At 37.5% G+C, this 24,799-nt stretch overlaps 1 protein-coding gene across 6 annotated transcripts in view; it reads right to left on the reverse strand.

The window, feature by feature from the left end:
* Window positions 1–24,799, reverse strand: part of ATRX (ATRX chromatin remodeler) — an 86,106-nt gene that overhangs the window by 17,562 nt on the left and 43,745 nt on the right. For all 6 annotated transcript variants that reach the window (XM_080553919.1, XM_080553916.1, XM_080553915.1 and 3 more), the window contains 10 exons: window positions 20,506–20,652; window positions 20,123–20,300; window positions 12,627–12,764; window positions 11,506–11,681; window positions 9,312–9,429; window positions 5,432–5,562; window positions 5,049–5,137; window positions 4,694–4,866; window positions 2,299–2,452; window positions 1,906–2,009 (listed from right to left, as the gene is read on the reverse strand). In XM_080553919.1, coding sequence (XP_080410045.1) covers window positions 1,906–2,009; window positions 2,299–2,452; window positions 4,694–4,866; window positions 5,049–5,137; window positions 5,432–5,562; window positions 9,312–9,429; window positions 11,506–11,681; window positions 12,627–12,764; window positions 20,123–20,300; window positions 20,506–20,652 — 1,408 coding nt within the window. The remainder of the gene's footprint in view (window positions 1–1,905; window positions 2,010–2,298; window positions 2,453–4,693; window positions 4,867–5,048; window positions 5,138–5,431; window positions 5,563–9,311; window positions 9,430–11,505; window positions 11,682–12,626; window positions 12,765–20,122; window positions 20,301–20,505; window positions 20,653–24,799) is intronic.

Here is a 24,799-nt window from a genome sequence, read left to right on the forward strand (position 1 = left end):
CAATGGGAAAAGACTACAGGTTATTCAAGACAGAAAATCCAGGATAGAAAATATTTTGGGAGAATTCAGGGGTTTTCCACAGGCATGCCTTCAGATTATATAGTGAGGATTGTATAATAAAATGTAAAACGTAACATGAGAGAATATAATGTCAACTGCATCTGTAAGAATAATGCTCCTACAACCCTAAACCAATTCTGTCTAAAACAATTCGAAAAGTAGACTAAATGTCAATAGCACTTTACTTTGACAAAAGCATCCAACGTCTATCACTACCCTTTTCTCCTTAAGAGTTTAATCTTGTAAAAATTAACAACTGTTATTAAATGAAACTCCTTAAAGCAGCTTTATAAAGATTGGAATTTCAAGATGTGAAGTTATAATCAAGCTATGTTTCAAGGTTAAAATTTAGATGAAGTATTTGAGAAGACCTTAGCTTTTTTGGATGGTTCCTCTGATTTCTAACCAATTCTACTTCTATATCCACATTTGTATAGAGATGTTTGGAGATAAGGTTACTTTTTAAAAGTAACTACATCTAATCTTCAAGTATTATACTACTAGTTGCTTTACTAATTGATCTCCATAATTTCATATTTTTAATTAACATAACAGTCTCTCCCATACAAATAGCATCCATAAGTAAATACTCAAAAGGAGATTTCAAAAGTCAAGGTCTAACCATTTTGGAACTGAATTCAGAACAGCTGTTTGAGCTTAAATATACTGTGACTTATGGCTATTTCTTGCCAGATGAAAAAAAATTATATAGAAGATTCTTCTCTCCTGAATTCAGAAGTAGCCTTTCATTTTCTTGACTATCAAGGTACATATCCACAAAATGAACCCCACTGTGCCATCAGTTATAAAGAAAACAGCATTTTTAGGAGACAACACTGCTTCATACAGTCAATTATGAGAAACAGATTTTTGAGTCGTGCCTGGAATATATAAACGCACACATATATAAAATACAGTCTAATTGCTTATTGAAAGAACTATTAAAACCAGAAAAAAAGGCCTTAAAAATTATCTCCAACTAAAGGCAGAAACCTGAAAAAAAGACAGCTTATAATATTTGAAGATAACAAATATTCAGAAGCTAAGGAAAGCAGCACGTGGGAACAATAAATCAGAGAGACACTGGAGATCTTCATCTAACTACCGTGTTGATACCACTAAGCCACATTTCTCTTATGCAACTGTTCAACATGTTTATACTTAGAAATGAGATATTTGAAAGGAATGACAGATTCAAAGAAATTCTTCAATCCACACACACTGAGCACTGGAACTTCACATAAAAATTAACTGCATCATCAAGAGCTCTGGGAGGGCCACACAGAGGAAACAAAAGAAACATCCTGCACAGAGGACACATCTGGCTGGTGACAAATTCCTCGCCATTCAAGCATCACTAGGATAATGATTAATTCAATACATTGCTCTCTTTACAGAATCCATAAAACAATCTGCTGCAGTATACATAAAGCCTAAATTCACATTTCGCATTCAACATCAAGACACACCACTTCAAAATAGTGTAATTTTCCTTCATTATCTCTCTCCCAGTAGGAAGCATCAGAATTTGCCATGCATGAGCATACAACATCACTTCTGTACAGAATTTAATAAAATGCCTTCTCTCAATTTTGGATGATGAACATTTAATCTGCTTAGGCTACATTAAGCACAGATGATACAGAATGAAATCAGAAGCAAGAGTCCATAATGGGATAGCACAGACCTCCTGCAGAGTAGAACAGAAGTCCTGCCAGCTTCGGGAATGGCAGAGAGCACACAATGCTTCTCATGCAAACAATTATTTTAACTCCATTCCCTTCGGACCAAATAGAGACTTGTAAGAGAGTTCTTAGCTTTGTAACTGTCCAAGCTGACACTCACCTTTATAAATAGGAGCCTTATCTTTGTCAGTTTTCTCCCTGTTGGCCAGCTCCAGAAAATCTTCTATCAAATCCAGTGATATTAGTGATTGGCTAAATACTAGGCTGAAAACAGAAACACAAAACCACAACATTAACCTCTGAGGTTATTTTAAATATTGTACTGCTTTACTTTTCTCCCTTGTTCACTCTGATAAAACCTTTGAAATGAACAATCCACCTAGATACAGCAAGGGGCTTTGGTGGAGTACGTGTATGGGAAAACTCTCCCATAAAAAGAGCACACACATTTGGTTCAAAAACCTGAGCTACAGCATTATAAAGACTGAATGAAGAACACTAACAGACTGATGTATTTGTAAGATTGCTGAAAATGCTTCTAAAACTGACTTACACTTTGTCCCCAAGCTCCTCTGCCATTCGAAGAATTTCAAAGAGAAGCACCATTTTCCCAGAATGTTCCAACACTTCAGCATCTGCATCAGTGACGAAATCTTTGTACCAGTCTGGAGCTGGGCTACCAGGATTTGAAGAAGATGTAGCTTTACCTATAAAAAACACAAACAAAAACTCAGAGATAAAGGCATTGTGTCCATTAAAATGCTTTGAAATGTCTTTATGTTGCAGAACATTTAGAAAAATAGTTCTACTATCTGCAGCTTTTCCCCATGAGTATTTTTCAACAGCTTTGTTTCCAACAAATACGCGTCTTTGAAAACTCAATCATGTTCCAGCAATTAAAAAGAAGCTTTTCACAAAGTGATTTTGAATCTGAAACAAACATCTGAAATTCCTAGAAAGAGAATGGTCTTTTGGGTTACACCTAGGTTGTCTATCAAGATGAACTCTCAGAAGAAAGCTTTCAAATGCTACATATAATATTGGTTTTCAAGACAAAACATAAACCATCTCCTCTTTTGTTATGCTCAGATTTAGAATCTTTTTCCTAATCTATTTTAGAAGACAACATTAGTACATACGGGGGAAAAATTGTAACTTTTTCCCCCCTTTTTATTAATTTACAATTGAAGAAAAAAGAGATTCCACCAGTATATTCTGCTTTTCTGCAAAGTTCTTTAGGAAAGCTTCTTGCCTGCTGATCTGCTAACACACCACTGGAATAACAACAGCTGCAGAACACATACATGAAAACAATCCCATTTTTAACATGTCACCATCTTAGAAATTAAATTAACTTTTTTCTTTATTGTTGTTAATTTGACTCCTAGAAATATAAAAATACTAGAACTATAAAGTACAGTTTCTCACTGAAAACTACACCAAAATAACTAGCAACACCAAGTCCTTCTGGGTTTAAATCATCACTCAAGAGTGTCAGACACCAACCATGCTGATCTTTAATGATATTTGCATTATGTCTACTCTGAGACAGAGCTGAATTCAACCAGAAAAAGCTTATATTCAGCACTGTAATCAGAACCAGAATGGCAGACAAGAACCACGAATGATCTTTATTTGCATTACTTAATTTCTTTTTATGACATTGCAATTTAACCTTCTTTGCATTAGAGTGATAAAAATTGATTAGATTTATTAATGCTATGTTTTTTCACATAAAAACTTGTATCTTACTGAAATATTTACTTACATAGGAGAAAACTGTTCTATCTCATGAATAATTCAAAATGCTTACGTTTGAAGACTATGCACAGCAAATCAATTGTGACACACCGATAAATTTCAGGTGCAAGATAGAACCGATCTTGACAAAATTCACAGTTGAGCCCTCTTTCACACAAGCTTTTAAAGAACGTATTTTTCAATACCAGACTGAACAATGAACAAGTTAAGAGATTTAGTCTGACGTGACATAGGAAAATCTTATGCACACCACCTATTTCTATCCTCACCCCTAAACTTTGCAGAAAGGCCTTCAACAGCTGAAATGAAATACCAAGTTTGCCCCCAAACCTCATCTGATACAGCATCAAATGTCTGTTTAGAAATTTGCTACCTACATTAAATTGAACAAGATTGCATGAGAGAGATGTAAAAATTTCAGTGCTCCACAGACAGAAACTCATGCTTCCTGTAATGTTAGTAATGAATTTAATACACTTAATCTGTACATGTATGTATTTTATGCACACACACTCATTCTCTCCCCCTCACCCATTTTTGATATCTCTGCTGTAGGAATAGGGGACAAAAAATAAATTCTCTCCCCCTAAAAATACTTATTTAGGGAAGGTGATTAGGCATTGATATATCTGTTAAACACATGATAAATGATAGTGCCAGAAAAATAGCTTTATGATATTAGATACAATGTTAGAAGTAGATTATTAAAGGAAAAATAAAAGAAAATCAAATATATAGATATACATAGCTTGAATAACAAGTCTTTAAAAAGGTTTCTTATGCCTCTGCATTATACCTGCTTGCTTAGTTATTTATTTCAAATTCCAGGTGCAACAAAAAAGGGCATACATATCTATTAATCATTCCATTCATCTTTCATCAACATCCTAAAATAAAGATGAAAAGCATCATAGTTCTCTGTTAACCTTACACTGTTTTGTACTTATGAATTAAAGTATTTGTTCAGCTTCTCTGTCACAAGACCCCTCACTTCTAAATTGATGCCCTTTATTTTTCCTGTAGGAGATTATTAGGAACAGCAGGAACTGTGAGCATAGAAGCACTTCACGGATTTAAGAAATTTGCTGTTTTGCAACAAAGCAGAACTCTTGACAGCAGCACTCTCAAAACACATTTTCCAAATGTCAAGCTGCATCGTATTTGATTTACTTGTATACTATACTCACCTTCATCTGATTTTGTAACAGACGGAGGATTGTTTACAAGTTCTTCTGCATTTCCTTCTCCACCTCCACGAGATCTTGAATTCCAGACTTTGATGACTTCTACATCATTATCACTGCCACTCCCACTTGAGCTACACTCTTTCTTCACTTTTTTCCCCTTGGATTTTTTTTTCCTATGAAGATAACATCGTACATCCCATTATTATTTTTTAAGATCATATTGCTAGAGGATATATTCTAACAGAGATATATATATATACACACATATATATAAAACCTTTTACTTTATAGAAATCACGTAAGTTCTATTAGGGAAATAAATCCAACAACAAACAACAAATAAAAGCTCAATTACTTTGCATAATCATCAGAGCTTAAACTCATTGAAGTTTCATCAGAATCTGAAGCTATGAAGTCATCCAGACTGTCTTCATCAAAATAGCCCTCAAAAGAGAAAAAAACAGAAATTTTATTAATTATGCTCATCCAGAAGCTCTTATTAAACCTCTAGCCATCTGCTTATTCTTCATTTGAAGAATGTTAAGCTCTACAACAGCATGGCCTTTCAAAATGTTTAAAGAGTGACAACATATCCAGAAACTAAAAATACGACAAAACCAGCGGCACGATTACCCCACACCAAAGGTTTCCATTAATTTGATGAAATTTTACCTAGCATTTAGCATAGCTTGTTTGAAAAATGTCTCAATAGAGAGTATTTTAATACATCTAATTTACCTTATTTTCTTTGCTAATATAGTCCAGCTGCAAACACCAGGGGTGAGTCCAGATTCTGCTCAACATCTGGAAATCCTGGAATAGTTTAGCTCCAGCTTTGCCTCGTCCACCTTCATTGCCGCTACCTACACCTGACAATAAAGTTCAGGTATGAGAATGAAACCTTGCAGTAAGTTAGCCACATAACATTCCCCCTTTGAACAATCTGGTGGTGAAGTACTGAGTGTTCTTTCCAGATGCACATCATACTGTAATGTCTGTTGTAAAAGAGATCAAATTACTCAGTCATAGGCATTTTTCTCCTAGTTAAAGTTGTCAAAATTATATTTTCCCCTTTTTCTTGACAATAAGAAACACGATTTCATTTTTACATAAAAGCACATTTCTTCCCAGTATAGGAAAGAATCCAAATCCTCTCTAAAGGAGTCATGTCCATGCATTTATTTGTAAAATCAGCTCTTAAAGAGCAGCCCAAGCTACAAAACAAAATAAAATTTGCACTTAATTTTCAATGAATTTGACTTATTATTTTAAGCTACTTTTTTTTAAAACTTGCAACTCTGCATTAATTTGCTACAATAAAAAAATGTAAAAATGCCCAGCCTATTTGCATTGTTCAAGCACAAATTAGAGCAAAGTAATACATTATGCAGAGTTGAACATTTGTTGTAGTCTTAATGACTCATTAAACAGTACAATAACTTGAAATTGATTGGCTTTCATATGCATTGTAAACATAATTTAAGGTATGTATACCTAGCAGAAAATAGTATTTGCTGCATCAAAATTCTGAAATGTTTATGAAATGTTACGGTGAGGCAGGCATAAAGCTTGTTCAGTGCATTTGCTCAACAAGTCAATCAAATAGATGTATACAGAGCACAAGTAATCAACAAAGTGACTTCTTGCTATGTTTTAATCATAAAACACAGCTTTAGAACTAACTTGTACTCCCCTACGATGCTGGGAAATTGAATTATAAGGAAGACAAATTCTTAGGTTCAACTTGGCTAAACTTGAGCTAATATGACAGAGAAACGTCCTCAGTTAACAACTCCTACAGACTTCTTAATTTTCTGTATTACAGAAGCGTTCATATGTGATATGTGTTCACATATTATTACAGAAGTGTTCATATACAAACATGTTCATTAAATGAATTAAAAAATGACAACCTTGGAATATTGCATCTAAAATGCGTATTTTGGTATATGCCTCTGTTACAGGGCACAGGAAAACAACTTTAAACATTTGCAGAGAAGCAGCAACTTCCCTTGTATATTCGTCTTCAGCAGCAAGACTCACTTTTTATTTAATGAAAATCAGAGAGCACATCTTCCTCAGTGGAACTCTCTAAATACAAAGGTAATCCAAAGAACTCATGCAGGCCTCAGTAACCATTTTAGAGATTTCCTCTGAAGACCTGGGCCACGGTTAGCTTGCACAGCTTTTTTCTCTGGAAGAGGCAGTTCTTCCTGCCTTCCCCTCTCGTCCTCCTCTCTCTCATGTTGTCTCTGGCCCTAAGTACCAGATGATTTGACTGAGCTCACCACAGTGGCAGGACACTAACCCGAGAAGGAGAGAGAGAAAGTAAATGATGCTTTCTACTAGCTCAGGGTGTTGAAGAAGCTCACCAAGGGCTAGTAACCCATGAAACTGTGCAACCCGTTGTGACAGCTGCAGATTTCAGCTCAAATAATTGTGTCGAGCCCTCTAAGTTTGGACAGATTAAACTACCTGTTAGGGAGTGTGTTTTCTCAGTTAGTTACACACACAACCCAATAATAAATTAATTGTTCCAACAACAGAACAAACGTGAAGCTCATTATATTAGGCTTTTTGCCTGAGGAAATCCTTTCCTTAGCTTTAAGGGACACCAGATTAGAGGTTACTTCCTCTTATCGGCTGCCTGCTTTATTAGAAAAGGAAGCACCGAAAGCCAGTGTCTGCAAAGATTTCTGCACCAAGTAAAGCAGTTGTAAACAAACAGCGCTAGCTCTTATGTTAATCAATGATCCATAAAAGATTTACTTCACCATCTAAAAGCATGCCAGACCAACAAAGTCAGGGTTGTAGAGTCTGAAATTGCAAAACCAGTCCTGCTTTGTATTAGAAATGGGCCAAAGGAAACCTACAAAACTATTGTAACTCTTGAAAGTTACAAGACACCATGAAGAACTAGGATGATTTAACCTAAACCATTTGGATGCATGCTTGTAGAGTAAATAACTAATGCTCATAATTTTAGGCTACTTGCTTTTGGAATGCATTTAGAATGATGAAGGACATGGAATGCACATAAGCAGCGTTTCAGCACATTTCTATAAAGAAGAATCAATGCAGCAATACAGGACAGACTGCAATATAGAGCTCATTAGGTGTGAGCACTGCATAAAAGTTTGGGCTTGCTTGTGTACTGCTTTGAAGTACTATTAATCTAAGAACTTTTACTTCCTTTTTTTTAAAAAAAATACATAAAGCAAGAAGTTTTTACTCCCTTCGAATGAAAGGCTAAAAGGAGCAACCTGCATGTAGATGTGCAATTATTACTGGAGATTATCAGTGGAAGTGAAATTGCTTTCACTGGCCCTTTAAAACTCTCTACGTCCGTAACTTACACCAAATGAAGGCATCACACAACACAGGTGTAGAAAGGGAATCTAGCTGGCAGTTTGGCTAGGTGATAGAAACTGCACTAACCAGAACCTAAAGCAATCAAGACAACACAGTGAATTTCATACTGCTGTAAATCACAGCTTGATTTGAGATGTAATTAATCTCTGTAATTAAATTTGGGAGAGTAACCAGAATAGAAAAATACAGTTTAGAAATTCCTGCAGCAGCAACACGCGGGCATTAAGGCAGGTGGCTTAACAGGTGCAAAAAAAATAGGAAAAAAGGATACTAATACTACTAAACTGGCACAACAGTCTACGTAATACATTTTGTAGCAACTGCAGAAAGGGAATATATGTTTCAAGGTTTAACAAAAGCCTATCAGAGCACCTTAAACATGACAATGTAATTCAATGCACAATCACTAAGACAATTATTCTATGTGGTATATAAACAAACTAGATTGTTCCAGAACCCAAAAGCTGCTGCTGAGGAATCTGGCTGCACAATGCCCAGCAGTACAGAAAAGCTCATTTAAGAGTTCCTTGAGATTCCCACTCTAGTAGTCCTGTCTGGCACCACCATATAGAAGTGTTGACATTTTGACACCTTGATACACTAAAATTACAAGCTGCAGAGTTTTCTCTCTCTTAAAAGTGAACAGTAGAGTAGCCCACTGTGGTACATTTCTTTTTCCCCCTCATACACCTTACTTTTACAGTTAACCAAATTTACATTAATTGGAAAGAAATGAGAATGGTCATTGTGAAAACCAGACTTGAGGGGTTTAGAGCACAACAGAAGAGACAGTTCCACAAAAGAGCCAAATGTGACAAATAACAGTTTCGGTTATAACAATTAAAAAAGAAATTGCAAGGCTTGGCAGTGTGCTTACAGCAGTGCAGCTCAATTTTAATTTCTCTCCCTCCAATCTTAATGCAAATATTTTGTTTCTTACATGAATAAAATATTAAATAAATTACATTTTATGTCTAGGAAAGGAAAAAAAGAAAGAAGAGATGAACCATGACCTGAAGGAGGACTACTGTTGAGATACATATATTACTATTCCTCCAAGAATATTTACGCACAACCAAATGTTTTGCTGTAATTCAAGTCTCAGAGCTAAGGTCAACCTTATAGGAAGCAGAAAAATATCCCTATAGGGCTGATTTTATGTATCTAACAACCCTTCCAACCACAGCAAAAGCCCCTTAGTAAATAACCATTAATCTTGTTACCTGAGACAACTGTAGGCACATACCTGTCAAATGATCCAAGTAGTATTGGTAGAGTTTGCACTGAATAGGTGTCATTCTAACTTCTAGAACATACTCATATTTTGGTGGGAGGAACTTTGTTAATGCTGTGTAATCTTTCCTCTGTAATTTTAAAAGTGAGATTTTAGTCATTATAAACGTGAAAATGACTACTGAGAGTTTAAGAACTTCGGGCATCTCCAACGGCAAGGCACCACACATAAATTACAATGATTCACATTCTCTCCTACCTCAAAGAAGAATAAATAAATAAATAAATAAATCCCTGTACAGGCGCTGTAAGGCCCACCTTACACAGTAAATGCAGTTGTCTAGTTACAAGATGGCCTATCAACCCCATGTCCCATTTCCAAGTCCTTGCAAAGTTGACTGCAGAACAAAATTTACTCGTTTTCATCTTCTCTACCATTACACTAGATTCTGTATCTCTCCATTTGCCCTTTCATCCAAACGACACAGGGTGCTTTGATCCTAACCGAGACACTGCTCAGGAGTTGGGGACCCACAGAGCAGCCCCGGGGAGCTTGAGCCTGTGCTGCGCCACTCGCCCAGCGTGGCTTTTGGGCTTGTGCCGTGCAGCACAAACCCCTGGGCTGCAGGATAACCCCAGCCAGCCTGCTGCAAACAGCAGAGCCTGCTGGCAGCTCCCACCTGGCACCAGCAATTACACCACCTGCATGGCCTTGCTTTTATCTGGAAGGGTAGCGAGAAGCTCCCATGCGAACATTCCTTAGGAATAGAGTTGTTTTCTTGCAGAGAAATTATACAATAGATTAAATGAGAGTTTCTCTCCGCGGACAGGACCTGCTTAGTGCAGCATGCTGTGGGATAATCCACCAGGCCCCATCCGATGCTGCATGAGTGTGGAGTGCCCAGCGTCTGAGGGACTCAGGATTTGCTCACCATCTGTGTCCCCCCAGCGCAGAACAACGGTAAGGTCCCCAGCTAACAGGACTGATTTTGTTGCAGGACTGATTTTGGTGCAGGACTGATTTATCCATAACAGCTTGTAAGTATTGATTCCAGAAAGTGTTTAAGGAAATTAAATGTTTTCATATGTTTATTTACAATAATTGAAGTTTTCATGCTACCTCTTTTATAACATGAGCAGACTGTAATGGGGAATAGTTTGTGTTCCTGTACTGTACAGAGGTGTAGGGTTGTGTGCTATCCTCTTGCTACTATTCATACTTCCAAGATACTCATCGTATGACAAAGTCCTTTACCAGCCCTACACACCGCCATAAACCTTTTTATTCCTTTCAAGGAGAGCTATCTACTCATGGGACTATCCCACTATGACCATCTGACCTAACTCAAGCCCACTGGGACTACTTAACCAATGATCAACAACACATGGAAAAAAAACCAAGACGACCGCATATGAAGGGGGCGGACTCAGCTCTGACATGAACAGAGGGTGCTGTGTCCCTGCCCTTGCCCCAAGCAAGGCTGTGCCAGGACAGGGACAGGCAGGTCTGCAGAAGCACAGCCAGGAAGAGGCCCTGGGAGCCTAAACAGCACCACACCTCTCCTGGTGCCCGGGTTTAGAGGGGAACAGCAGTAACATTGTGCTGATGGCACATGAGGTGCAATACTATAGCAGGTAAACTCAAGAGATGGAGGCCAGCCATCATTCTGGAAATTTAGGGAGGTTAAGGTTTGTTTGTTGTTTTGTTTGTCTTCTCATTTAAGGTTAAGTTCTTCACCCTTTTAGACCCAATTAAACTTCCTTCTCTCCTCTTCCCAATTGTTCTCATTCTCTCAAATCAAAAAATAGGAATCCAGAACCAAGTGACAAACTATGGATCAAACTACAGATCACAAACTTTCTCTGCAGTTTTTAGGCAGATGAATTTTCAAGCATGTATACATGAAATTAAAAGAGGATTTCCAAGTAATTGGCATCCTACTCCATCATATAATTTTTTTACTCTCCTAACAGAAAAAGTGTTCTCTAATATCTGTATATATCCTGCTTAGGAGATACTGGTATCAGGATAAAAACTATGATTTTTTTAAAAAAGGTTTTCTAGCTGCAGTGAATAATGCAGAAATCTGGTAACCTGTGAAAGTATTTAAGTCAAAAGTAACATGCACTTTTATCAGAACAAGAAATAACTCACCCCCATCCCTGCAGCTAATTCAAGTAATTAGTTATAGTAAAACTGTTCTCACCTGAACGCATCCAGCTAACATCTCATAGAGAATATGTGCACGCTTCTTCATTACTCTGACATCTACCAGAGTGGAGTCTGCACACTGACCGTTCTGAATTGGATTTATGAATCGATTTCGGAATTCTTTAATGGAACCAAGCAAATTCTCCTTAATAAAGTTAACCATGCAGTGATCTGGAACAAAAAGATCAGGCTCCAGTTGTTGAAAAGTGAAAGTACAGTACTGGGATTAATTCTAACACAAAATGAATGTGTCATATATAAAGTAAGAGCTTTCTCTTAAGCAAAAAAAAAATGTATATATAAACCCAGCATTTTCAGAAAAAGGCATCTTAAATTGATACACACTGTCAGCAAAAAGGTAACTTCTAAACTTAATGTCAGATTTAACACTACCTCATCTTAGATGCTAAACAAAGTTTGAGAGCTTCTGTACACCAAAGCAATTAAATGACAAATCATATTTGTAAATATTTGGAAACAGATTCAAAAGCATTAATCAAAAGAAAGAAATATTACCGCATTATTAACAAACAGGAGCAAATATTACAAGCTAATATAGAATAAAATTCCTGAAGCAATAAAATAAATTACTGTTTTAGCAAGTTTTCTAAGAACACTGCTCTATAATAGTTTAAAACAATTTAAATTTATGCTCCTGCTAGACCTGGTCCACCCATTTCCCCTCTAAATACTCCCTCCCTTTCCCTTTGGACATGTTGAGACTCATCTGATCCTTTGGTGAGCCACACCAAGGAACTGAACTGTCAGAAAGCTATTCAGCATTCATGTTCTGATACTCCTCACACTGGCTCCCTGTGGAATCAGATGTATGCAAGGCCATGCCAAGGAAAGGGATGGAGGAAAGGCCAGGCTTCCAACAGCTTCGGCTTAATTTGGCTTAAGCTATCATAGAAATGCATCTCGAGACATTAATTAAATATGCAAAATGAAAAACAAAACAAAAAACTTGTTGTTTTTCTGTTGTTGTAGAAACATAGCAAACAGCTTCATCATGTCAAATTTTAATCAAACTAACTCTCTCTCTACTAATATATTGCTGAAAGGCAGGAGTACATTCAAAGAAATAAAGCTGTCTTAAACAAGAAAACTACTCACATTCTATAAGATTATTTTGCAGTGGTGTTCCTGTAAGGATTATTCTTCTCCTGGATCGAATAGAATTCATCGCCTTAGAAACAGCAGATGCTTCATTTTTTAATATGTGCCCTTCATCACAAACAACAAAGTCAGGGCCTAGAAAGAAATAAGAACATTAGATCTCTCCCATCTTTTATAACCACAAAGAAACTGGCAGCCTACAGAAACTGAAATTTGTTCTACTAATGTTTATTATGGGCTTTATTTATTTATTTTAAAGCACCATTAAGGTTCTTTTTCAGTTTTTACACAAGCATTTACAGTAGACGTTCTGGTAAACTGCAGACCATTACTTGTAAAATTTTCAAGGCAGGATTAAATACAACTTTCGAACATATTCCTGTAAAAATTGTCTATCCACAGAGCTAGTGCATCTGTGTCTGTATTTTCATTCACCCTGTCAAAACTTCTTAAAGCTGTTCCCTAAATTCAGCTTATGCTGCCATCTACTGGTGCTCAGGCAATTAAAACAAAACCCAAAAGATAAGGTAGCCAGCAATTTTTGTGCAAGGCAACAGATCTGTATCAACACAGGTAAACAGTGCGACTGGAAGTCTAATCTAAGATTTATGAACACCATCAAATCTGATTTGAATTAGAGACAACTGAAATGCCACCCTGTAGCTAAAAGTCACTGCAGAAATTTCCTCTGCTTTTACCGAAGATAAAACCAGGGATTCCAGACTACAAATTTAGAGGAGTTGCACAAGGAATGGCAAAACCACGCCATAAGATGTTTGCACTGTATGAGAAGCAACTCTGGCAGAATTATTAGGACTCCAAATTTGGGGTTTACAAAAAATACCAAATTTGGCAGAATACACTTACACATCCTAACATTTATCAGAATTGGGTCAAGTTCTGGAAACTATTTCCTTGGAAGGACATATGGAAGATGTTCTAGGATCCTACTGGTGACTGAATGAATGTCTTACCAGATCTAAAACTGACCTCAATTCCTGTACTATCAACCCTGACGTCAGCTGAACTCAAGTTTACACACCTCTGAAAAATACTAACCAAAGCCATCAGCTGGGTTATCTATTCAGCTCTAAAAAAGCTGGCATTTGAGATGGCAAAGAAGAATTTATCAGCATTACCAATTTAATCTCTTGTAACTTATCGATAAACGTTTTCTTCAGTAAAGAAAATCAATTCTAGTAATCAACACAAATCAACAGTCCAATCACAACTTTGACCAACCGCACGATTTAGTGCCAACCATCTCAATTGTGCCATTTAAAATGTCAAGCTGATTTCAATCTTACACGTTAATATGAAAGGAATCAAGAAGGTATTCTTTTCTAAGCAGAAAGAATAAGTCTTCTAACCAAGTCTAGAAGGCAATCACGAAAATCCAGTACCTACATTAATTCCCAACACATTCGACTTGCCCAAGTCCGGTGATTTGTAAATTCTCACACCTTCCCCAGAAACATTTCCCCATACTACTTCACAACTTTTGTACCTTCCCCAGCAAGGACAGCGCTGAGAGGCTACGCACAAAGACCTTCTTCAGTTTTAGGCAAGCACCTCTTACTGACGGACCCTTTCTGTAGTCCTCATTCTGAACCGCCTCGGGGCTAGTGTTTCCTGAAGAGTAAGGAGCTTGCCAGAACTGAAGCATTTGTAAAGACTTGCAGCATCTCCCCACCAGATCAAACAGCCTGCACATTAACACAGCATTCTCAGAAATGGATTTGGTCTGGAACATTGCATTTACAATCAAAGCACATCAGAAAAAAGGATAATGAAATTTTAATGATGGTTAGGCAAGCAAAATGGTGCCAATAAATCCAGAAATCCATTTCAAAGACTATGATTTTAACACGAACAAGGCAGTTATTTAAAAAAGGTCAATGTTGCTTAGACTAAGTGAATGATAGCAGAAATATGAAAAAACTATCTTAGTATAATTTTTGTGGTTTGTTTGGCAGTCGTGTAGCACCGATATTGAACTCACATCTTGGCTACAATTCAGTGACATGGACTTTCATACATTTGTGTTTTTTTCTTGTTCTTAAAAATCATTACAGACAGAGCATTTATCAAAATATCGTAAGGGAATGTAAAACAGAGACCTCAAGGGATTGTTTAGTCCATTTTCTTCATCTGAGATAATAGATACAAGAGTAGGATGCATCCTCCCCAGAAGAAGTAAAACTCTGTGACCTCTCTCTTCTCCTAAAACACTGTGTGTAAAGCATAATATAAATGATCTCTGATGCAACTCCAGATAAATTCTGCCTCTTCCTTTCTCCAACTCATGTAAAATCCCACCCAAAGTCTCTCACTAACCAGCTTTTACATGGTGGAAAGTTTGTCTGGTTAGTAATCTTGTTTTCTAGGCTAGAAAGCCTTACTCTTTCAATCTTTCTTCAGAGATCATAGTCTTCGACTTCTTAACCTTCTTGCTGTGCTTGGACACATTAATACGCTGATACAAATAAAACACACACTGATAGATACATAGGTATATAGATACACACACAGTTCTTTTACTCTGAGGTCTACAAGAACTTAAAGAACTTCCCAAGTTTAACAGTAATGGGATTTTTATTAGCAGTAACAAGAACAAAACGACACAATTACTGAAATGCTGCAAGCACAGCACAGCAGCTATTAATAAACAACTCGATAAAATGCTGTGTGGTACAAAGCATTATGGGAAATAATGTCTTGCTCTGCAGGAGTATACAATCCTTCCATTATTTCATGTGGCAGAGCTAGTTAATTAATGAAATCACTTCTCACACTATCTCCCCACCCATAAACTTTGGCTAAACCTTCCCTCTCTGGTCCCCTCTCCTGCAGCATACAGCACTACATAAGCTTCTACTACAGAACACATCTACCCTAGCAGTATTCATTTTAACCAGACATAAACCATTAAATTATTGCTCAAGTACCAAATTTGCAACTTTTAGTTTTAAAAGTGCTCCCAGAGACAAAGCTTGTCCTATCTGCAGTCCCAGCAGTAATCCAGCATGCAGATTTATAACTTTTACTGGCAGTCTGCTCACTGCCAGGGCAGTCACAGATAGCAAGAAGCTGTTGCAAGAGTCTTCTCATCAGTTTCGGAAATCCAAACGTGTCCAAAAAGTAATGGATAACAACACAAGAACATTACTGTCTGTTTGTATTTAGTTTAAATGGAGAAGGATATGAGGCAACATAAAAATAACTACTGAGTTATTGCAAGGTTAGTGCTCCTAATGGCCTGACTCCACACCACCAACCAAGTAATCCAAGAAGAGACCAAACCAGGGTTTCCATGTTCATATGAAATTAGTCAAAACCTACAAGGCCCAGTGTGCTGCAATTTGTGGATTATGATTAAACCATTAGAAGTTAACCTAATCACAAATGTTGCTCTATCGTATTGTCCTAAGGTGTCTACATAGGCTTGGAAGCAGAAGAGGACCACCCCACGAGCAGGATGTAAAACCCAAAAACGACTCGGAAGAGATGGGATGGGGTACGTCACAGAAGGCACAAGGTCTCCTCTGTATAAAATTCCACGGTGAGCATGCCACCTCCCTCTACAGTCTGATGGTTTTGAAGTTACATAAATACAAACCCATGAAAGAAGGGGCAACATTATTGTAAAGACATGTAAGTAAGAAACCTTACACCATGGCTCCCTTACACTTTCCACAAGAAAAATAACCTACAAAAGTCAGTTACTATAAGAGTATCTCAACTCCTCTATTCTTTGCTAAAGTCAACAGAAATATAGCAGGACAAGAGATCCTTCAATTCTTCCATGATTTTGGGGTGAAATTAGATGGAGATGTGAGTTGTGTTTTTTTTCATTCATCATTACAAACAAAATTTTAATTGAATATAAATACACCTGAACACAACCAACCAAGTACAAAGCCATCATCGGGCTACTGCTACCACTGCTAGACACTAGCTCATACCTTTTCTTCTACAGCTGTGAGCTTCCTGGCAACATTCTCAACCCTAAGCAATTTTCCTTCTTGCTTAAATAATGCTTGTGGCTTCAATGTGATCACAAAAACAGTTCATCAGCTATTATACAGGAGCTTTCCTGAGTCAAACTGGCAGCTTCGCAAACTGGAGCTGGAAATGCCAGTGCTGCTAAGAAGGCAGGGGATGGAAACGTGCAGAGTATGGGTAGAAGAAAGAACCAACCCCTTAATAGCTCAGCTTAGCTGTTGGATCATTTCAGCTCCAGCACCAAACTCTACCTCAGGAAGGCTCAGCAGGAACGTAAGCAGCAGAGGGGATTTTCATCTCTGAAGGGACAAAAGCTCAGTACAGAGAAAGGCCAACTAAGAGCTACCAAAGCACATTATCAACATGTGTCAGTAAAAACCTGCTAACAGAGCCAGATGTTTCAACCTGTGGAAACCATCACATAGAAGGATGCTTATCAGACAATTTTTGAAAAGATAATCCAGTGAAAACAAGAAGAAAGGAAGTAACTTCTGATGAGATTTTAGAGAGAATTTAAACTAAAGGAATGGAAATCTGAGAATTGCTACTATCAGCTTGCAATATGAAGCCCAAAACAACCAGATCATAAGACTTGTTGAAAAGTCAATTTCTGATTTTTAAAACAACTGCACTATTCACAGTCAGAGGTAGCTTTCACCGCCTCTAGAGACAAAGTATTTTGTAGTATTTTATCCGTTTTATCTCTCAACCAGCTTATAAGGAAAAATCACCTTCGTTACTACCCATCTGCCCACAGCTCTCTGACCTAGATGGCAGCACCCAGCAATGCTTTCAATTATCTCGAAGTATTTCTTTAAACTACTTACTTTCCATCTCTGACAAGCTGTCATTATTCTGAGGTTTCCCAACTCAGAAGAAGATCAGTTTAAGTAGTAAATTAATTTCATTGTTGATCTGCTCAATTTTTATCAATATTTTTAAATGACATTTTCACCGGGCTTCAAGCTTCATAACTTGATTCACTTCCATTTTTCTTCATTTCTTTTTTTAACCCAAATTCAATATTATCAGCAACCTTGAAAGATTTTAGAAGCCAGAGCACTGACCTTGTAATCCTGCCCAAAGATGGAAGACTACAAATTAAGCGATGATTTGTCCACAAAAGGAGTAGGTGTGGATTTATCACACGTAGTCAGCTTTGACTTGTATCAGCCATCAGTAGGCCAGTATGAAACAATTTTCTATGCTTTCTTGGAAATTCCTAACTTCTTCCTTTGGAACTACTACTCCAACTTTTTTTTCTTTCCTTCTTCATCTTAATCTCAATACATACATGTCTTTCAGAAAAATTATTCCAGAATTCCGAGTTATTGACATGAAGAATAGGTTTTCATTTCTGTATTTTAAACAACCTCGACAAGAGCTGCAAAATATCAGAAGTGCTTTCTGCCCATTCAACTCATGAGTCACACTTAAGCTCAGCTCTAACCACTTACAGTTTTAAAAAGGCTCATCTTATTTCTAGTTAACTACGCTATTTTTAATGTGAATGAAAACCACCATTCTCTTTTGCAACTTAATCAGAAGAGCATTTTAAGTCTTCAGCAAATGTGTCACCATTTACAAATATGCTAAATGTTAGCAATAGCAGCTAATGCTAACCCCTTTTGAAGCTCAAAAAGCAACACTATACCTTTTTTTTTAAAAAAAAAAAAAAGCAGGGGACTTTTACAATAATATATTGCCTATAAAGTCAGAGATCACATCAGTAGTATGCAAACAACAGGGCTCTGAACAACTGTTTGGGTCAGGGAGCGGCTCTACGAGAGATGAAACAGATCTAGAGTTGCTGCTGCTCAGACCCTTTCCGAAAGGCCCAGCATCACCGTCCTTCTTCACTATCTCTGTCAACCAGATATGTGTCTGCTCAATCTGAGCCAATTCAGAGAACTAAAATACATACAAACTGATCATTTTTGAAAGTTTACTTTTGGCTTATCTTATGTTCCTGAACCAATTCATAACAGGATCAGGGAAACGCCACTTTCACTGCAATGGAAGAGGCAGGAACCTGCAGAAATAGCAGGGAGGTAGTATAACAGTAATAATTAATCAGGTAATAACAGCAAATGAGACATACGAATGAGACAAACTTCCAGACTAAGAAGGAAACCAATCCATCATAAGCTAAACATTAGCTTACGAAACACAAGAATGAGTAATTATTTTATTTAAGAATCACAGAGACTGAATTTGCTCACCTGTATTGCTGAAATATATGTATACAGAGAGCTACGAAACAACCTTTCATGGCCAGGTTACACGTAGAGCTGTTTGATTTTCAGTGTCTTTTATGACTACAACATACAATCAGGACCCTAGTCAATTACGCCTTCTCTCTAGTCAACTTCTATTGTACCTCATCATTATGAAAATGTGATTTTTAAAGTTCTGTAACAATAATCACGAAGTGGTTTTTCCCCATTTGTGAAGTTCGTAAAAATCAGTCAGCAAGACCAAGTACAAGCAAGACCAATGCTGTTATTTCACATGAAATCGGAATGCTTAAATAAAATAAAATCAACCATACGCTAACAGTCACATAACTTAAAGTCCAATCAGATAACTAAACCCCAAGAACATCTACCTGAAGAACCAGATAAATCATTTCCCTTACCTACCACATCAGCATTCCCAAATTTAATCAACTGTAAGTACAATATCAAAGTTATGGCAAAGGTATCTTTTAAATACGGTATTTAAAATATATTGTGCTGTGAATAATCTTAGGTAGTTCTCATATCAGTTACTAGGTCAGAATTTGGAAGAAAATTTTGCCATTTTGGTGAAACTTGCTAATTCCGAAGTTTTTAGTTGTTTTTGATGATCACCCGATAAAACTGGTTTTTATCAACAGTATTTTCAAGTGCTTATATACACATTTTACAGAAATTTGCCCCATTCAGCTCAACTTAAAACCAAACATCCATTTCACAGACTGGAAAAAAATATGAAAAAGTGCTTTATCTGCAATCAACTAATTAGCACTTAATTAATACTCATTTCTTCACACTTCTGAGGTATATGTTTTCAACTATTCTTTATGTGTGCTTGCTCCTGTACCTGCAGAATTCTAGTGAAGATCAAGTAGTTTGTGGTTTTAATAAAATTGCGGATTACAGTAACCATCAATTCACACTTGAAATTACCACGCAAAGAAAGCAATGGTTGCAAAAAAGATACCCATGAGAAAAAGTTTCCAGTATGTGTTCCTGTGGCCATTTCCATATTGGACCTAATACAAAAGACCCTTACAGGCAGGCTATTTACAAAAGCACTGTGCAGCTTCTGAACAACCACCTCTGTAATTCAGCAAAGGGGAAAAAAAAATTGTGATAAATCTTGCCAATGTTACTGTTTAAAATCATCTGCCCAACAGACTGCCATTTCCGTGATTACTTAGCTCATATTCTGAAACATAAAAATTCATTACATATAATGCATACCTTCATTAATTTTCCACTTACCTGGATCAACTAAAGCTTTATTAAATATTTCTTTAAGTTTTCTACTCTTCACGTTCCTGCCTTGTGCAAGATTACGATACATCTCGTAGCCTATTATCATCACACCTCCCTCATCTTGCCAACGCTGGAGCATATAGCTTCTCTCTTGGGGGCGTTTCACAGTTGCTAGTTCACAGACCTTTCAAATGGAAAAAAACATGCTTCAGTTCCTCTTAAAATTCCAAAGTAGTGGTGTAACTTAAATACCTTAAGGCATATTAATGCTAGTGATTTTTTCAAACAAAGTGCATTCCTTAGCCTGTATTTTGAGTAGTGGAGCTTCCCAATTATGCAAATCATTCAGTTATTTCATTTTTAAGAACTCTTTTTAAGCCTTATAATACCTCTAATTTCTCATCATCTTCAAAACCTTCTTGCCATTTTTCAAACTCATTCAACCAGTTCAAGGCAGTGTTCAGTGGACACACTACCAGAGCCGTCCGGAAATCCAGCTTGTCACAAAGCAAGACCGTGTGAAGAAAACTTACTACCTGCAAGAGGAACAACAAACAAAATGCCAAATTAAATGCCGAGCACTGAAGGACAGGAAAGAAACACACAGGTACATATTCATTCACATATAAAATGTACCAACCGCAATCTTACTCGCACATACTTTTTCTGTTTGTTAAACAACTTGATGCTTAAAATTCAATACATGTATATTTTGATTTCATATGATTATTAATTTGGGTTGCACAGCTGCTTAAATCCTTCATATAGTGATAGAGATATAGTTTAAAATTGTATAGCTGCACTATTTGAATAGTTGAACTGTAAACCTCCCTTTACATTTCACCAATCATTTTCATAAACTAAGAATTTCTATTAAGTAATTTGTAAGCCTTCCCCCAGTAGTAACCCCAAACCTTAAATAAATTCACCTCTACGGACTTGATGACTGTGTCAAATTTCTTGAAAGTGACTTTCAGTCTTAAATTATGTTTTCCATGGTGTGTTTTTTTTTTCCAACATACTGGCAAATTATGCATGGGATTTATTTTTTTTCAGGATTCAAACCCAGGTTTTGCTCTTGCAAATGAGCTCTGAAGCAGGTTATTGAAATGCTTTATGATATTCACCCTAAAGCCAGCCTGGGTATATCCTACAGATGATAACACCTTCTTGAGGCTTGGAAAAAAAAAACTAACTCTTTTGCTGCCATTTAAGAGTATTTCTGTTGGGCTGCCTGTTTTTGAGCAATAGCAAATAAAACCAGGACTGGAGGTAGCACGTAAGAAGTCAGGAGCAGAGCAGCCAGAGATCCCAGAACAGCCCCAGCTCTCACTGCCATTTAATGGTGAAGGCTGCCCCGTAATCCACAGCCATACAACACCCAGGAATTTCTTTCTGGATCAAAACTTGTTATCTTACAACCCTGATTCAATACACCGCATCAAAGTAATTTTAAACTGCATGACTAAGATTTGAGCACTGGGCACCAAACTGTTTTTAGATGCTCCAATACCAGAATAATTACTAGTGGTTTTGCTATCAACACAAAAGCATCTTATGTTCAGATGCAGAAAGAAACTACCCATGAAGACTCAACAGGAAAGTCCTATTAAGAGCTAAACAACAAATGGCATTGTTGAGTACAGTGGGAGGACTGGCAAATAACCATGTAAGGGAAAATAAAAAAGATTATTTAGCTACAAACAGGATCCATAAAAACATTTGATTATCAAGAAGTCACGACACAGCCACTGTGTCATGTTTGCAATCACATATAAAAATATCTTCCAGTGTGAAACATTTCAAGCTATTTACTGAAGTTTAAAGTGTATCAAGTATAAATGTACGAAGTAATCCAGGTTCCACTGCCGCACTGAAAAGTTCTACACTTCTGCACTACTTTGCAAATCTCCAGGAAAAGCTGGGATCTAACTCCTGAGGAACCGTAACATGTAAAATCAGAATTAAGCAAGTAAAAATACACTCTTCAAGGTACGTATGAAAATTCTCTTCTATGGGATTCTGGATTGTTTTAACAGGTGAGGTCTTCTGCCTCAGCTTCCATCAACAAAGCAAAGAGATATGCTGCAGCTGGAGTTCTAAAAAAAACAAAAACAAGAAACCAAACCACACACACTGTACTGTCCATGTGCTGTGCATCACAATCAAGATTGCAGCTTGTTTTACCTAAGCAGAACATAGAGGAATCCAGGGAATGACTGCAGTTTCTCTATTCATCTACAGCTTTGTATTACTCAAAAAACCAAACCAGAAAAACAAAGAACGCTAAAAAAAACAAACAAAGCTAAACTTTCTGTGATTCACTTCTTTACAAAGGAATCCCAGGAATCTAAAGAATCTGAGGGAGCCAACTAAGCACTCTGTGACTATATCCTGCAATTCCCAGATCATGAAAAAAGATTTTCAGGATCAGTAAGTCTGAAATAAAATTCATCTCAACTAGATCAGAGGAGGGCAGGATTAGGTATTTCCTATGTCACTTCACTTGCTGAAGAATCCTGAAGGCTCAATTGCAGATGCAGAAATGGAAGAATCCACCCTGAAGACTGGATTAGAGGGAAGACACAAGAAGCAGGAAGCATCTGACCCAGTAAGGCACAGCTAATGCCAGCAAAAAGCAGATACCCCCTGCTAGATTTGGAGATACCTCTCTGAAGATTTCGTCTTGGAACACATCTCAAGACTCTAAAACTAATAAAGGAGGACATCAAGTCAAGCCAAGCCTATGGTCTAGCAGTGTCCACATGCTGACTACGCCCAATAACACCTCGTAAGGCAAATAAAAACTACTGACAAGCCTCATAAGCCAAACACAAAGGTGTCAAAGACCAGCTGTCAACAACACTGTACAGCGTTTGGTTTGCTAAGTTACTACCAAGGTTGTAACGCTGGCTGTTGTCACCTGCGGATGAATCCAGCTGTGGCACAAAAACGTGGAGACATCTTTCATACAGCACGGAATTCCAGTACGTGGGTATACTGACCTCTCTAGGAATGAACAGATCTTGAGCCTTCAGGTCAGGTGAGAGGGCTTCCCAATCCAATGGGGGAAGCTTTCACCACAACTGACCAAGACAGAAGAGGCCAGTGAAATGGCATTTCCTCACAGACGCTTTGAGGATCCCATCCTCACTGTAGGAAGAAAACAACCTCTTTGAGAACCATCATCACCACGCCAAAGAGACTGCACTCCAAGAACGACTGAAGTGCATCCAGACTCGGAGCATTTGAAGAGGGAATTCGGAATGAAGCGCTGCACAAGTGCTGGCTGCTACATCGGCTAGACTCAAACTCACCAGAGGCACCTGGCGGATCTCCTGTCAAGCGACTTTACAGCTAAGGACTGCTCCTGGTGGAGGAAGGCCCTGACTGAACCCAAGCTGAAGTCAATTCTGATCAACTCCTGTGTCCGCAGAAGTAGCAAATTAGATTTCTAATGATTCACCTCAAGCTAGAGATCAAAAATGTTCACAACGACTTGTTTCAGCAGCCAGTTGTCCTGGTAAAGATGTGGGAATACCTCCCTTCTCCATAAGCGAGGAAACACAGCATCAATGAAGGCCAATGACAATGAGACCACAGCGGCCCTGCTTTTTATCAGCAGTGATCTTAGACTAAGAGTAAATGGTAGACTTTTTTTTTGATATAAACACTAATGGTCAGCTTCCTGCAGGTCAAGAGGCATTAAACAGTTTCCTTTTTGAAGGCAAGTCATGACACCACCTAAAGGCACCATCTTTTCCACCTATCGATGTGAGCATTCAGCCTTTTTAAGCACTGATAAGACTGTTGTCCTCCTTTCTTTTCGAGAGCTCTCTAAATTTTCCACTTCTCCTCCCCAAAATAAAAGGGAAAGGTTCGTCTGTCAAATGACTTCTGCTAAAGGAATTCTTGGGAACAGACTGGGCAACACGGCAGCAAGACAAGCAACTTGCCCCAGTTCTCTGCTCATAGCAATGCTAAATATGGCTGAATGCGAAACCAAAATTCATGAAGACAGATACTTGGAAACAAGCAAAAAGAAAAGGAATTCAACACTCCCAGTTCCCCTGAAAAAGTAGCAGCATGAATACCGAGAAGCGGGGAACTCAAGAAAACTGTTCTGTATCTTTTCTTCCTTTTGAAGGTCAAGGTAACCTGACAGAGGGCATAAGCATCTTCTAAGAGACTCAAGAAAAAGAGCTGTGAGTGTTGTTTTACAACAGCTGCTTGGGTGATCAGTTTCAAAAGAAACATCTTAAGATGAGGATTGAGCTTCAGGTTTTAAAGACTTAATAGAAATGGGAAGCTGTTCACTGTGCAACTTTTAATAAGGCAGAAAAGCCAATTGTAACAAAATGGAAATCTTTTTAAAGAAATGCCACAGTATTCTGGTTTAGAGTTTTAAGAAGCAGTCTTCAGCAGTATAAAGGAGAAGAAACGCACTGAAATGACACTGAAGGCTTGAACCTGAAGATCTGAGAAAGCAAAGAACTGTAAAGCCAAAGAAAACAAATAAAGAAGCAAAAAAAGGCTTTAAAGTGTATCATATCTTTTTACTGCTATGGCAATGAAAGTTCCTGGTCTTATATGTTTGTGATGCACAACAACCCAGAAATAAGAATGTACATACGAAAGATTACTGGAAAAAAAAAAACCAAACAAAAAACCACAACAGATTAC

The sequence above is a fragment of the Anser brachyrhynchus genome, assembly GCF_964034855.1.
Source record: "Anser brachyrhynchus genome assembly, chromosome: 13".
Taxonomy (NCBI): Eukaryota; Metazoa; Chordata; class Aves; order Anseriformes; family Anatidae; genus Anser; species Anser brachyrhynchus.